This window comes from Entelurus aequoreus, linkage group LG07 (genome assembly GCF_033978785.1).
Source record: "Entelurus aequoreus isolate RoL-2023_Sb linkage group LG07, RoL_Eaeq_v1.1, whole genome shotgun sequence".
Lineage (NCBI taxonomy): Eukaryota > Metazoa > Chordata > Actinopteri > Syngnathiformes > Syngnathidae > Entelurus > Entelurus aequoreus.
In genome coordinates this window covers 27,027,429-27,039,948 of record NC_084737.1, presented here as the reverse complement: position 1 = coordinate 27,039,948, position 12,520 = coordinate 27,027,429, and the positions used below count along the sequence as shown (strand labels likewise).

The window sequence follows — 12,520 nt, the reverse complement described above, 5'->3', positions numbered from 1 at the left end:
CGTTCCGGGCCAGAACGTAGCGACCTGTTCCTGTACAGTGAGCCGAATATCTCTGAGCTCAATGCACACTCTCTCTCTGTGTTTCTCCCCCTCCGTGTTCATTTGTCTCGTGTCCCTTGTCGTCTTCCAGCAGAATTCCTCCGTTCCCGCGTCACAAGCAGTGTGTCTCGTCTCTCCTACCCGTATTCCCTCTGGTTCCCTGGCTGCCTCTTGGATCTCGACATCTCGCCTGGACACGGACTTTGCCGCCTCGCCCCTGCCCTTGACCTCACGCCTGCCCACGGACCTCCAAGCCTGCCTTGCCCCTCTTGGTTTTCCGCACCTCACTCAACACTCTACAGATACTCGCTACACCAGGGGTCGGCAACCCGCGGCTCTAGAGCCGCATGCGGCTCTTTAGCGCCGCCCTAGCGGCTCTCTGAAGCTTTTTAAAAAATGTATGAAAATGGAAATTGATGAGGGGAAAAAATATATATTTTTGTTTTAATATTGTTTTTGTAGGAGGACAAACACGACACAAACCTCCCTAATTGTTATAAAGCACACTGTATATTAAAGATCCTTCACTGAGTCGAGTATTTGGCGAGCGCCGTTTTGTCCTACTAATTTTGGCGGTCCTTGAACTCACCTTAGTTTGTTTACATATATAACTTTCTCCGACTTTCTAGGACGTGTTTTGCCACTTCTTTTTCTGTCTCATTTTGTCCACCAAACTTTTAACGTTGTGCGTGAATGCACATAGGTGAGTTTTGTTGATGATATTGACTTGTGTGGAGTGCTAATCAGACACATTTGGTCACTGCATGACTGCAAGCTAATCGATGCTAACATGCTATTTAGGCAAGCTATATGTACACATTGCACCATTATGCCTCATTTGTAGCTATATTTGAGCTCATTTAGTTTCCTGTAAATCATCTCAATTCAATGTATATCTCATGACACACTATCTGTATGTAATATGGCTTTTAATTTGTTGCGGCTCCAGACAAATTTGTTTTTGTATTTTTGCTCCAATATGGCTCTTTCAACATTTTGGGTTGCCGACCCCTGCGCTACACATAGTCACACATTTTGGATTAGTTTCACACTCCATTCTATTGTTAATATAAATAAATATAGAGTTAAAACAACGTCCCCGCTGTCTGTGCCGTCTCCCCCCCTGTACACGTAAGAACTGATCCTACGGCCCCTAGCAAGTAGCTTGCTACTACTATGTAGCTTGAGCTGCTAATAACGTTGGTTGCGACCTGCCATAAAAAAAGAAGAAGGAGTCTAAGCTCTTTCTGCTGCTGCTGTATGGCCTTTGAGTTAAGAAAGGTCAATGCAAGATCATGCATCTCACCTGTATAGTAGAAGGATTTGGCACCAAAATGCACACGCTACCAACTATGGCTCTCAACATATAGAACTAAGCATAAAATCGCAACATCGCTAGGAAGAATTTTTTTATCTGAGCTCCAGTACTGGTCAAAAATCTCCCAAAAAGTTGACTAGAGAAAAACTGATTTGCTTACTTAAATCAAAGTGGTGACTGTTTTTTGGCCTGGTAGTGTTTATCGGGCTCATGCACACTTAACATCGCTCCCTACTGGGAACAAAGCTCAGTGGTTTACCATATTGATGAAAAATGTGTTGACATTCTCTAATGAAGTTTGGAGGAGCAACATTATGCTGAATTGATGATGTGCCGAATGCCTCTACAGTCTGGTCTGAATTAAAAATGTTTTCAAGGCCTGAGGGGAAAAGGAAAGTCCCTCCTGTCACAATAAATAACAAATCAAACAAACGGCGCTGCTTAGAGTACGCAGCTCTGGAGCTTCCTCTTTGTTTATCAGCTTTGATACATTCTTATTTTATGTACAATAGACACACGTCAATGTGTGGTGGCCACTCAGCAAATTAAAAAACAGGCACATAAGCCGTTACAGCAACAGCACAGGCCATAAAAGTGTTATGTAAGCAATTATGCTAACACTTGCCTTACATTTTCCATGCATGTTAAGTTCCCACGGTGGATGTAAAATTATGTGTACATTTGTTTACCAGCCAGCACTCATCCATCCAGCAATAACACCTCATACTTACTGAGGCAAATAAGGCACCCAAAGGCCCGTGGGTCCAAAGGGGCGGATGCTCTTCTCAGAACTCCCTCAGAAATAAACACAATTCTTTACCACACGTTGATGACAACCTTTTTCTTGGACAACCAGAACACGTCGCCTGCACTCTGCACAGTCACACAAGAAATGGCAAAGGCTATTCTTCCAAAACATGATAATGTTTATAATAGTGCAATTTCATTTATTTTAAATAAGATTAATCACAAGGTTGCTGTGAATTAATTTAGAATAATCACGAGTCAATATCATACTTCTAATATGTATTAATTGTGTTTCTGTTATGGCTCAAGCCCCTGCCGCCTCTCCTGCTGAGGCGCGGCCGCACACAATCAGCAATCTACACATCTGCCGCTGATGAGAGCTCTACGTCCTTCATAAACCAGCGGATCCTGCGTTCCAGTGCCAGAACGTAGCTACTTATCTCATACAGTAAGCCCTACATGTCTCTTGCTCTCCTCGCCTATGTGCTTCCCTACTCTCTGTGTTTCCCCTCCATGCTCATCGTCTTGTGTCCTGTGTTGTCACCCTGCAGCTCCTCTTTGTTCCCTGGATTCGAGCTATGTGTCTCGTCTCCCCGGATTCCCCCCTGTCTTCTTGCTGCCTTCCTGGATCTCGACCTCTCGTCTGGACACGGACTCTGACGCCTCGCTCCTGCCCTTGACCTCTTGCTCGCCCACGGACCTCCGAACCTGCCTTGCTCCTTCTGGACTTCCGCACCTTCCTCAACACGCATCTTCCACAACTCCTGGTAACACTCAGCTAAACACAACACATAGTCACACCATACGTATTTGGATTAGTTGCACACGTAATTATATTATTTTAATAAACACGCCTAAGGCTAAGCGACGTCCCTGTCTCAGTGCCGTCTCCTGTTTCATTTTGAATGATCAAAGAGGCTTAAGAAAGAAGGGACTAGCTATACAAACACGTTTATAACACCATTAACAAACAACCTCTGTTTTTCTACACATTTATCCAGATTAATGCAGAGCTGTTACTCCTTTTGTGTTTTCTCTTACTCTGAAATATTTTGCCAGAGAGGGCTCAGGGATTTTGTGCCCAACTGCTCTGCAGATGGGTTAATTGCATTCAACCAGATTAATTATGATGTGGGGTGATACATGTTAATGTGTTCATTTTTACACCCCCAGTTATATATGTGAAATGAGGTCTAAAATTGTATGATGAACTCAAATAAAACTGTGGAAAGGATTGTCGTATTGGATTTAAGATTGCACAAGATTAAAAAGAAAAACATTTTGCTGTAATTGCAAGAGTTTTGGACACAATCCTACTTGGTCCATACAGATAAAATCACCTGGTTATTTTTTTAATGGAAATTGTGTAAATTCCATTATAATCTCATTGGTTTTTGAATAGGTTCAATTCTAAAAACTGTGATGCAGCATTCATGTCATGTAGCTTTCCAAAGTCAGTTTCAAACACTCCAACACAAATCTTGATTTAAAGTGACTTTTGGATTAAGGATGTTTCTCCTTACCAGGGGCCCTAAAAAGGCGGTTCATGATATATTTTCGTTTGGCCCTTCAAACATCACCTAAATATTAAAACAATTCAATCTCTCTAACAAAGTGCTGATTCGTGCAGTACTTTTTACGCCCTGCAGGAGACAACAGTGTGGGCATCACATAAGAGAACAACAGGTTGTCCGTGTGGACTCTGCAGAGTCGGGTCGGGGCGAGCGGGCGTAGACTCTGTTCGGCGGGGGACGGACTCGCAGGGCGTTGCGTGGGCCATGGTTGGAGCGGCTGTTTGCAATTGGAAGGTAACGCTCTGGAGAGTTTGCGGATCGAAGTGGGGAAGGAGAGACATGTTTGGATGCGTAGATGGGGTTGGTGTGGCTCTTGTGGGACTGGAGCAGTGTTTGGTGTTTCTTCTGCCGGGAGAGTATATTGTGTGGCTATTTATTTTAGTTGATCAGAGAAGTGCCGATTGGTTGGGGGTTTTTGGCGTGTGTATGGGTACTTCTTGGGGGCATTGAGCAATGCCGCGGTGACGGTGTTTGCTGTGATAGTTTTGCTCGCGGTGACTTTGTTTGGCTTTTTTGTTTTGGTTGTGTTTATTTGGGGAGCATTGGCAGGGTGCGTGGCCTGTTTTTTTTGCTTTTCGTTGGGGTTTTTGTTTGGATGCGGGATTCTGCTTGCCTCGAGACGCCTGCGGGGTCCTGGCCGTATGTCTCGGTTGCCTCCTGCATGGGCTGGGGGTGGGGGCCTTGGGGACTGAGAATGCCTCAATGGGGCTCCAGTCCTCCTAACTTGTCCCCTGCTTGTCCATCCGTCAATTTTAACTGCATCTTAGACCCGTAGGATTTCAGGGACCAACCCACGTGGCCAGACCTGTGGGAGAGGGGGTTCCGTTGCTGGATCGCTTCCCCACCGGCTTATTTATGTATGTGTTTGTTTGTATATGTGTATGTACTGTATGTTATTATTTATTTTCTTTTTGTTGGGCGTTGGGAACTGGGGTCGCCCTCAGAGCCTGCTTTCCCCGCAGGGGTCGGCATCCGGCGCTGCCGTGTCTAGGGCCCCTGGGTCCCGTTGCCCACCTACTTCCAGGTGCTCTGCTCAGTGGGGGCCAGCTGGGTCTAGTCCCTGCGCGCGCGGTCTGTCATAGCATGCAGCGGTGTTGCGAGGCGGCCAGCTGCTGGGTTAGTGGTTTTGTGTGTCGGCGTGTTTGTGATCTTGTTTTTTGTTCTTTTTTTTCACCCATCTCCATTGTTGGGTCCCTGCATTTTCATACATACATACGCACATATATAGGTGCATACGCATGCAAGCAAATACATACACACACACATACGTACATACAGATACATGCACATTCACTGTTCAAACATACATACATTCTGTACATATACATACATACATACACTCAGACTTATGCATATAATAACGTTTCATCAAACATACTAACGTCCAACTCACAAGTGCCTTCACAACCCTTGCTTCCCCGTTGCCTCACATTTTGCAGTACTCATGTGCATGATTGGAACTACACACACACACACACACACACACACACACACACACACACACACACACACACACACACACACAGACACGCACGCACAAGTTCCAAACTGAGTAAAAAAACATGATTCAAACACACTCTAAACCGCCTCAGGTCAAGCAAAGGGGTCAGACTTTTTTTTTTCATACACCGTTCCACCCCTAGTATATAATATGCTGTATAATATTTCCATTGATTTCTTTTTTTTAAGACAACCTTTAACCCCACAGTGCCTGACAAGAAAAAAAAAATCCAACCCTTGGACGAATATGATTGAGCACCCCTGCTCTTTACCTTTCTTCATCATCAATTAGGCCTGGAGACAATGACTTGGTCTTGTTTTAATGAATTAAGTCAATCCTTACTGTGTTGAAGTTGTGGAAGAGGTTGAAGCTGTGCGGAGGAGGAGTCTCCATGGGAAACGGCAAGAAGGGCTTCATGTCCAAGTGAGGCTGGATCATCGTTGGGTTGCGCAAGAATGTCGGCACCGCTGGCCCGGCACGATTTATACCCCCTGCACACAGAAATGACACATATACTCAATACGTGTTCTTGAATCATGCTTTCATAAAAAATGGAAACAATAAAGCGCTTGTAAAAGGTCATGTGTGACAAAGAACTCAAGGGAAACGTATACAATTCCACACATAAACATTTAATTGACAAGTGAAGTTTTAATTGTCTTTTGTAGGTTTTCTCTAAAATCAGATATTAATGGTTGTTTGCCTAGTTTTTAGAGTTCTAAATAAACTTGCTGCCCCTCCCTTGATAGATTGTATTGATTAAAAAGAAATAGCAGTCAAGTAAACACCAGAGCAGTGACCAGAGGGGACTGCAACGTACAAAGGCGCGGGACTAAATTTGGCCAAATGGTGGGGTCAATCAGAGGCATACAGTCGTGGAGCAGGCTGCCAGCCCATGTCAGAAACTGTGACACATATTTAACATTCAAAACTGCACTGAAACAGTGGTTGAAAACTAATCAGACATGCACGCACAATTACATTATTCACATGTTGTTTTTTTGTCCATGGTCTGTGCTTATGGTATGCTTGTAATGTGTAATGTATTGTGATTTATGTATTCTTTTGTATCATGACCTGTTGAATGTTTACTGTATTGACTTGTCTTAGGACAACGGATGGAAATGAGCTATTGTCCTAACTACGGCATATTTAGATTGTTGCTCTATGTGGATGAATATGCATTGTCCTAAAAAATGAAGCGCGGCGAAGAAAAATGTGCATCATGTCAGTATTAAATTCTCCTAAAAAGGCAAGCAAGGCTGACATGATGATGCATGGCTCCCTGTGCTCGTCATTGCTCCTTATCCTTCCTTTAACCAGTCAAGAATGACAGTGATGGGGCCCACACAGCAAAACTCCGCCTCAGCAAACTCTTGGATTAAGCCTATTAATATCTACTGTAGGATTTCGATGGCTTTCAGATCCCCACCCCCGCGATTTACAGCTTTTGCCGCTCTCCTTTTGGGATCTGCTCTAAGCTAGATTCTCTACCGTATCTCCGGTTCTTGCTGTCTTTGCTTGCTTGCCCCCCAGAAATTTACCTCTGCTGTACATGCCTCCGCACTTGTAAGATGTAATTCGCAGGTTTGATGACACCGCTGCGGTTTCATCATTTACAGAGGAAATAATATTGCTTCTACTGGATGGCGTTAACTGACGCACTTTGCAAAGTTTGGATTAAAGAGAGTGATTTTGTCAGACTGAGTGAAAGTGCTGTTAAAACCGGATTGCCTTCTGCTCTGCAGCTGTTTGCCTTGAGGTGGTGAGGACTGCATCATTACCTCTACTTAAGCACCAAAAACATGAACGCATTAAGAACATTTATACATAAGTCAACAACAACAAGCCTGCAACAAATTAGTTCCGCATCAAAGTTGTTTTTTCTCTTTAGCTCAGTGTTTTTCAACCACTGTGCCGCGGCACACTAGTGTGCCGTGAGATACAGTCTGGTGTGCCGTGGGAGATGATCTAATTTTACCTATTTGGGTTAAAAATACTTTTTTGCAAACCAGTAATTATAGTCTGCAAATGATGTGTTGTTGTTGAGTGTCGGTGCTGTCTAGAGCTTGGCAGCGTAACCGTGTAATACTCTTCCATATCAGTAGGTGGCAGCCAGCAGCTAATTGCTTTGTAGATGTCGGAAACAGCGGTAGGCAGCGTGCAGGTAAAAAGGTGTCTAATGCTTAAACCAAAAATAAACAAAAGGTGAGTGCCCCTAAGAAAAGGCATTGAAGCTTAAGGAAGGCTTTGCAGAACGAAACTAAAACTGAACTGGCTACAAAGTAAACAAAAACAGAATGCTGGACGGCAGCAAAGACTTACTGTGGAGCAAAGACGGCGTCCACAATGTACATCCGAACATGACATGACAACCCACTATGTCCCCACAAAGAAGAATAAAAACAACTGAAATATTCTTGATTGTTAAAACGAAGCAGATGCGGGAAATATCGCTCAAAGGAACATAGAATAGGAGCGCAGGACAAGAACTAAAACACTACACAAAAAACAGAAACAGAAAACAGCAAAAAACTCAAAATAAGTCACGGCGTGATGTGACAGGTCGTGACAGTACACCTACTTTGAGAAAAGAGCTATATTGATGCATGGTTGGTTATGGTTTAAAGTCAACAACTTTTTTCGTATCTTTTTTAATTAATTTTTTTAAATGTAATTTGTGTTCCTGTAATGTGCTTGATTAATATCAACATGCTATTAGCATGATGCTATAGCATGACTCACCGCTCTTACTTTTAGCTGCTACATGTCATCTTTGGCCAATGAATCAAATTAAATAAAACTGCCAGAGATGGGCCACCACACGTTTTTTTTACTAGTTCAATTTTTACATTATCAGAGAGTTGGATAAACGTTTTTTTGAGAGAGTGTCAACAAACAAGTAGCACAGATTCGGTGGAAAGGCCCCTTGTAACATGCATGATTCAATTGGTTAGGGCAGGGGTCTGCAACCCAAAATGTTGAAAGAGCCATACAAATACAAAAAAGTAATTGGTCTGGAGCCGCAAAAAATTTAAATACTTAAGTGTTATAATGATGGCAACACATAATGTAAGTGTCTATATTAGCCTACTATCAAAATGACCATGTGTCGCAGGCTGACACAAATCTTCGTTGACAGAAATGTTGAAATGTAATATTTATTCTACACATTTTTACAACATTGGAAAACATTAGTAATTACTGTCTTAGAACGGCCAAAGGTATAGATGTGTCTGTCCAAGTTAAAGGAAATGGCAGGCTGTCTTCTTCTAATGGATTTATTGCAATCTTTGCAAGCTGGGTAACGCTTGTTGTGGTCTGGAACAGCATAGCGCGCAAACAACCATCAGAAATGTAGCCAATATTACATACAGATAATGTGTCATGAAACCAAAATAAACCAAATACACAGAGGACATAAGTAAAGGAAATTAAATGATCTCAAATATACCTACAAACGAGGCATAATGATGCAATATGTACATACAGCTAGCCTAAAGGGCATGTTAGCATGGATTAGCTTGCAGTCATCCATCCATCCATTTCCTACCGCTTATTCCCTTCGGGGTCGAGAGGGGCGCTGGAGCCTATCTCAGCTACAATCGGGCGGAAGGCGGAGTACACCCTGGACAAGTCGCCACATCATCGCAGGGCCAACACAGATAGACAGACAACATTCACACTCACATTCACACACTAGGGACCATTTAGTGTTGCCAATCAACCTATCCCCAGGTGCATGTCTTTGGAAGTGGGAGGAAGCCGGAGTACCCGGAGGGAACCCACGCAGTCACGGGGAGAACATGCAAACTCCACACGGAAAGATCCCGAGCCCGGGATTGAACTAAGGACTACTCAAGACCTTCGTATTGTGAGGCAGATGCACTAACCCCTCTTCCACCGTGCTGCCCGCTTGCAGTCATGCAGTGACCAAATATTCCTGATTAGCACTCCATAACAAGTCAATAACATCAACAAAGCGCACTTTTATGCATTCACGCACAGTATGAAACGTTTGCTGGACAAAATAAGACAAAGAAGGAATGGCATAAAACAAGTCTTTCTGTGGCAGTGTCGGAGAATGTTATACATGTAAACAAACTGTTGAGTCACAGTCCACCCAACGGTGAGTTCAAGGGCCGCTGAAATTAGTAGGACAAAACGGTGCTCACCAAATACTCTCATCCGTGAAGCAGAAAAATATTAAACAGTGGGCTTTCTAACAATTAGGAAGGTTTGTGTCGTGTTTGTCCTCCAACAGAAACCCTATTAAAACAAAAAACATTTTTCACCCCATTTTTTTTCCATTTCTATATATTTTTTAAATAGCTCCATAGAGCCACCAGGGCGCCGCTAAAGAGCCACATGTGGCTCTAGAGCCGCGGGTTGCTGACCCCCGGGTTTGGGATCCCAAGGGCAAATTATAATTGTATGCAGTAATTGAAGCTAGATTTACATGAGAAGCATCCATAAGGGCTTGTGATAGAGCATCTGTAGGAGGTGGACCAGAAGTATTGTTGCAGTGTAGACTGAGTGCAGGAAAGCAGCGAGAGAGAGGAGGAGAGGAGGCAGAAGAAAGAGAGCAAAATAAAGATCAAAGGCAAAAGCGAATTATTTTAATTATTTGCCAGCCTGCGTGGCCCTGATAAATCTATATTTGGCCACATGCCTTTGCTTGGGAAATATGCACACACACACACACATATATACTGTAAATACAGACCAACTTTAAATGAATAAACATGTGCTCAAAACTTCTCTGAAAATCCAGGTTATTCTAATACAAAGTAAGCAAAATTGCCTAACACGATAAAGATTATGTCGAGTAAGTTAGAGAGAGAAGCTTATGCAAATGGTTGTTTCCCCCGCCCCGGCGCTTGCATATGCAGCTTCACTGAGAATATAGGCTGAGGCGTCTCTTCATATCTGTGCAGGTTGTGCTGCACAGCCTGCTTCCCCCACAGGGTGCTGCTGAGTGCATTCAGAGGCGAACAATGGGTGCAGGCTGGCTGGCACAAGAGAAAGTGGGCAGACACAGATGTGCGAGAGCTGTTGGCAGCAGCCTTGGCGAGAAGGAGGTGGTTGCATTTCAGGCTGCCAGCTTGCCTTTATGCAAGGCTGTGAAGCAGGCACCTGTCGTCCACATGGTGGAGGGAATGGTGGGAGGGTCTAGATCCGCATGGGATGCTCATCCACCACTGCCAACGTTTGATGTAGCGTATCAATGACAGACAGGCTGATCGGAATCACTACATTTGATCACATATCACATTAATTAATACTGTATTGGCCTTACTCAAAATGATGTGCTGAGGAGCAGCTTTGGTAAATAACTTGTTGCGTACGGCGGGGGAAGGAGACGACACAACAGCAGGAATCAGTTCGATAGGTTTATTGAATCTGATGAATAGGTGGGGTGTGTATGCTACTCTAAGTGAAAGGTGTAAGATGATGTGTAGAATTAACCATGTAAATGTTACCAGAGGTTGTTGTATGTGCGTGTTGGATGAACCCTTTGCAGACCAAAGGGGTAAGGCGAGAAGGCAGTCCGTGGGCAGGCAAGCGGTCGGGGACTGGAGGGAAGCAACGAGGTCAGTGTCCAAGCAGGGGTCGAGGATCGAGAGAGGCAGTCCAGAATCCAGAGGGAAGTCGAGGCACACAGCTCGATCACGGGAAACAGGGGAAGCACTACTGGAAACACAAAGTACATAAGACACGGGAACAGGGAAGGCACAGAGAGAGAGCAAGTATGTGGAAGGGAACCCAGAGACGGGATGCTTACTACGAGAGTGAACTACGTTCCGGCACTGGATCTTCAGGTGCGCTGGTCTTTATGCTGTCTGTCTTCATTAGTCCCGGGTGCGCGGATTAGTGATTGCCTGCAGCTTTTCCAGCACGTGGTCGCGATGCGGCCAGAGTGAACGGGGGCGTGTCCCGGCGTGTTTCTAGCGGAGGTGCCAAGGCCGAGCTTACAGCAGAAGACATGAGGGACTGCGCATGCGCCGTGACATAACTGTGAAGTTATGTCGATAAGTTGTTCAATCAATGATGCAAAATAAAATATTTAGAAAAATAGTCAAATGAAATGAAGCACATCGTAACCTCTGCATAAATTGGTTTTCATATGCAGGAACTCACACGTGTTATTGTTGTTCATTAAGTTTAGACTGGACATGGATTGACTTATAACAACAGCAGATCACAATTCAGCATTTGGGACCCCACAACTTCAAGCAAATGTTTGGTCAGAAAATGTATTTAATAATCCAAAAATATATTTAGATATATTTTTTTTTGTCTCCTAAATATGTTTTTCCCCAAAGAAAACACATCTCATTCATATTTATTAAGTACTGTATTAGTATGTCTTCTCAGTTGCTTTGTAAATGTATATTCTAAGTCAGGGGTGTCTAGAATTTTCCAGCGAGGGCCGCAATCCAAAATATTTAAGGATGTGAGGGCCATTTTGACACATGTAATATGTGCATGGTGCAATAAACCTGGAGTGTGCATTTAACTTGTTAGCGTGTTAGCTTCCCTCACTAGTAAACTGGCAATTTCTTGGCTCTCACTTAATGTTAATAAAACAAATGTTGTTTTATTTTGTTCTAATAAAAACCGGACAAATACTGAGCACTGCCATATCAACATCAATGGGCAGGAAATACAGAGAGTGAACTCCACAAAATTCCTGGGGGTCATCGTTGACGAATACCTCAATTTCAAATCTCACATTAGCCATCTGTTGAACAAATTATCCAAATATGTTGGCCTGTTCTTTCACCTTCGTCATTATCTTCCTCTTTATGCTCTACTTACTCCATATAAAACTCTCTTTGAACCACATCTAAACTACTGTAATGTCATCTGGTGTAACACCTTCCCTAGCTACCTTCACAAATTAGAATCCATGCAAAAGAAAATCATACGGGCCCTGTCATGGTCCAAGTTTAATGCCCCCACTCGACATCTATTCCATAATTATCATCTCTTAAGACTGACAGAGTTCAATATTTATCACAATGCTTGTCTAACCTATCAAGTCATCCACAGGCTGAATCTTAGGCTCTGTAGCTTGGTTCCTATCTACCATCCCCAGCATGCCCACCACACTCATAACTTAGATCTGATATCAGGTAAACATTGTCTAATGGCTTGTACCAGAGGTGGGACCAAGTCATTGCTTTGCAAGTCACAAGTAAGTCTCAAGTCTTTGCCCTCAAGTCTCGAGTCAAGTCCCGAGTCAAGACAGGCAAGTCCCGAGTCAAGTCCAAAGTCAAGACTGGAAAGTCCCAAGTCAAGTCACAAGTCCTGCATTTTGAGTTTCGAGTCCTTTCA

The 12,520-nt window shown here is 43.6% G+C and overlaps 1 protein-coding gene across 4 annotated transcripts in view; it reads right to left on the bottom strand.

The window, feature by feature from the left end:
- znf385a (zinc finger protein 385A) overlaps window positions 1-12,520 on the bottom strand; it is a 182,595-nt gene that overhangs the window by 88,883 nt on the left and 81,192 nt on the right. For all 4 annotated transcript variants that reach the window (XM_062053083.1, XM_062053085.1, XM_062053081.1 and 1 more), the window contains one exon: window positions 5,522-5,670. In XM_062053083.1, the coding sequence (XP_061909067.1) occupies window positions 5,522-5,670 (149 nt within the window). The remainder of the gene's footprint in view (window positions 1-5,521; window positions 5,671-12,520) is intronic.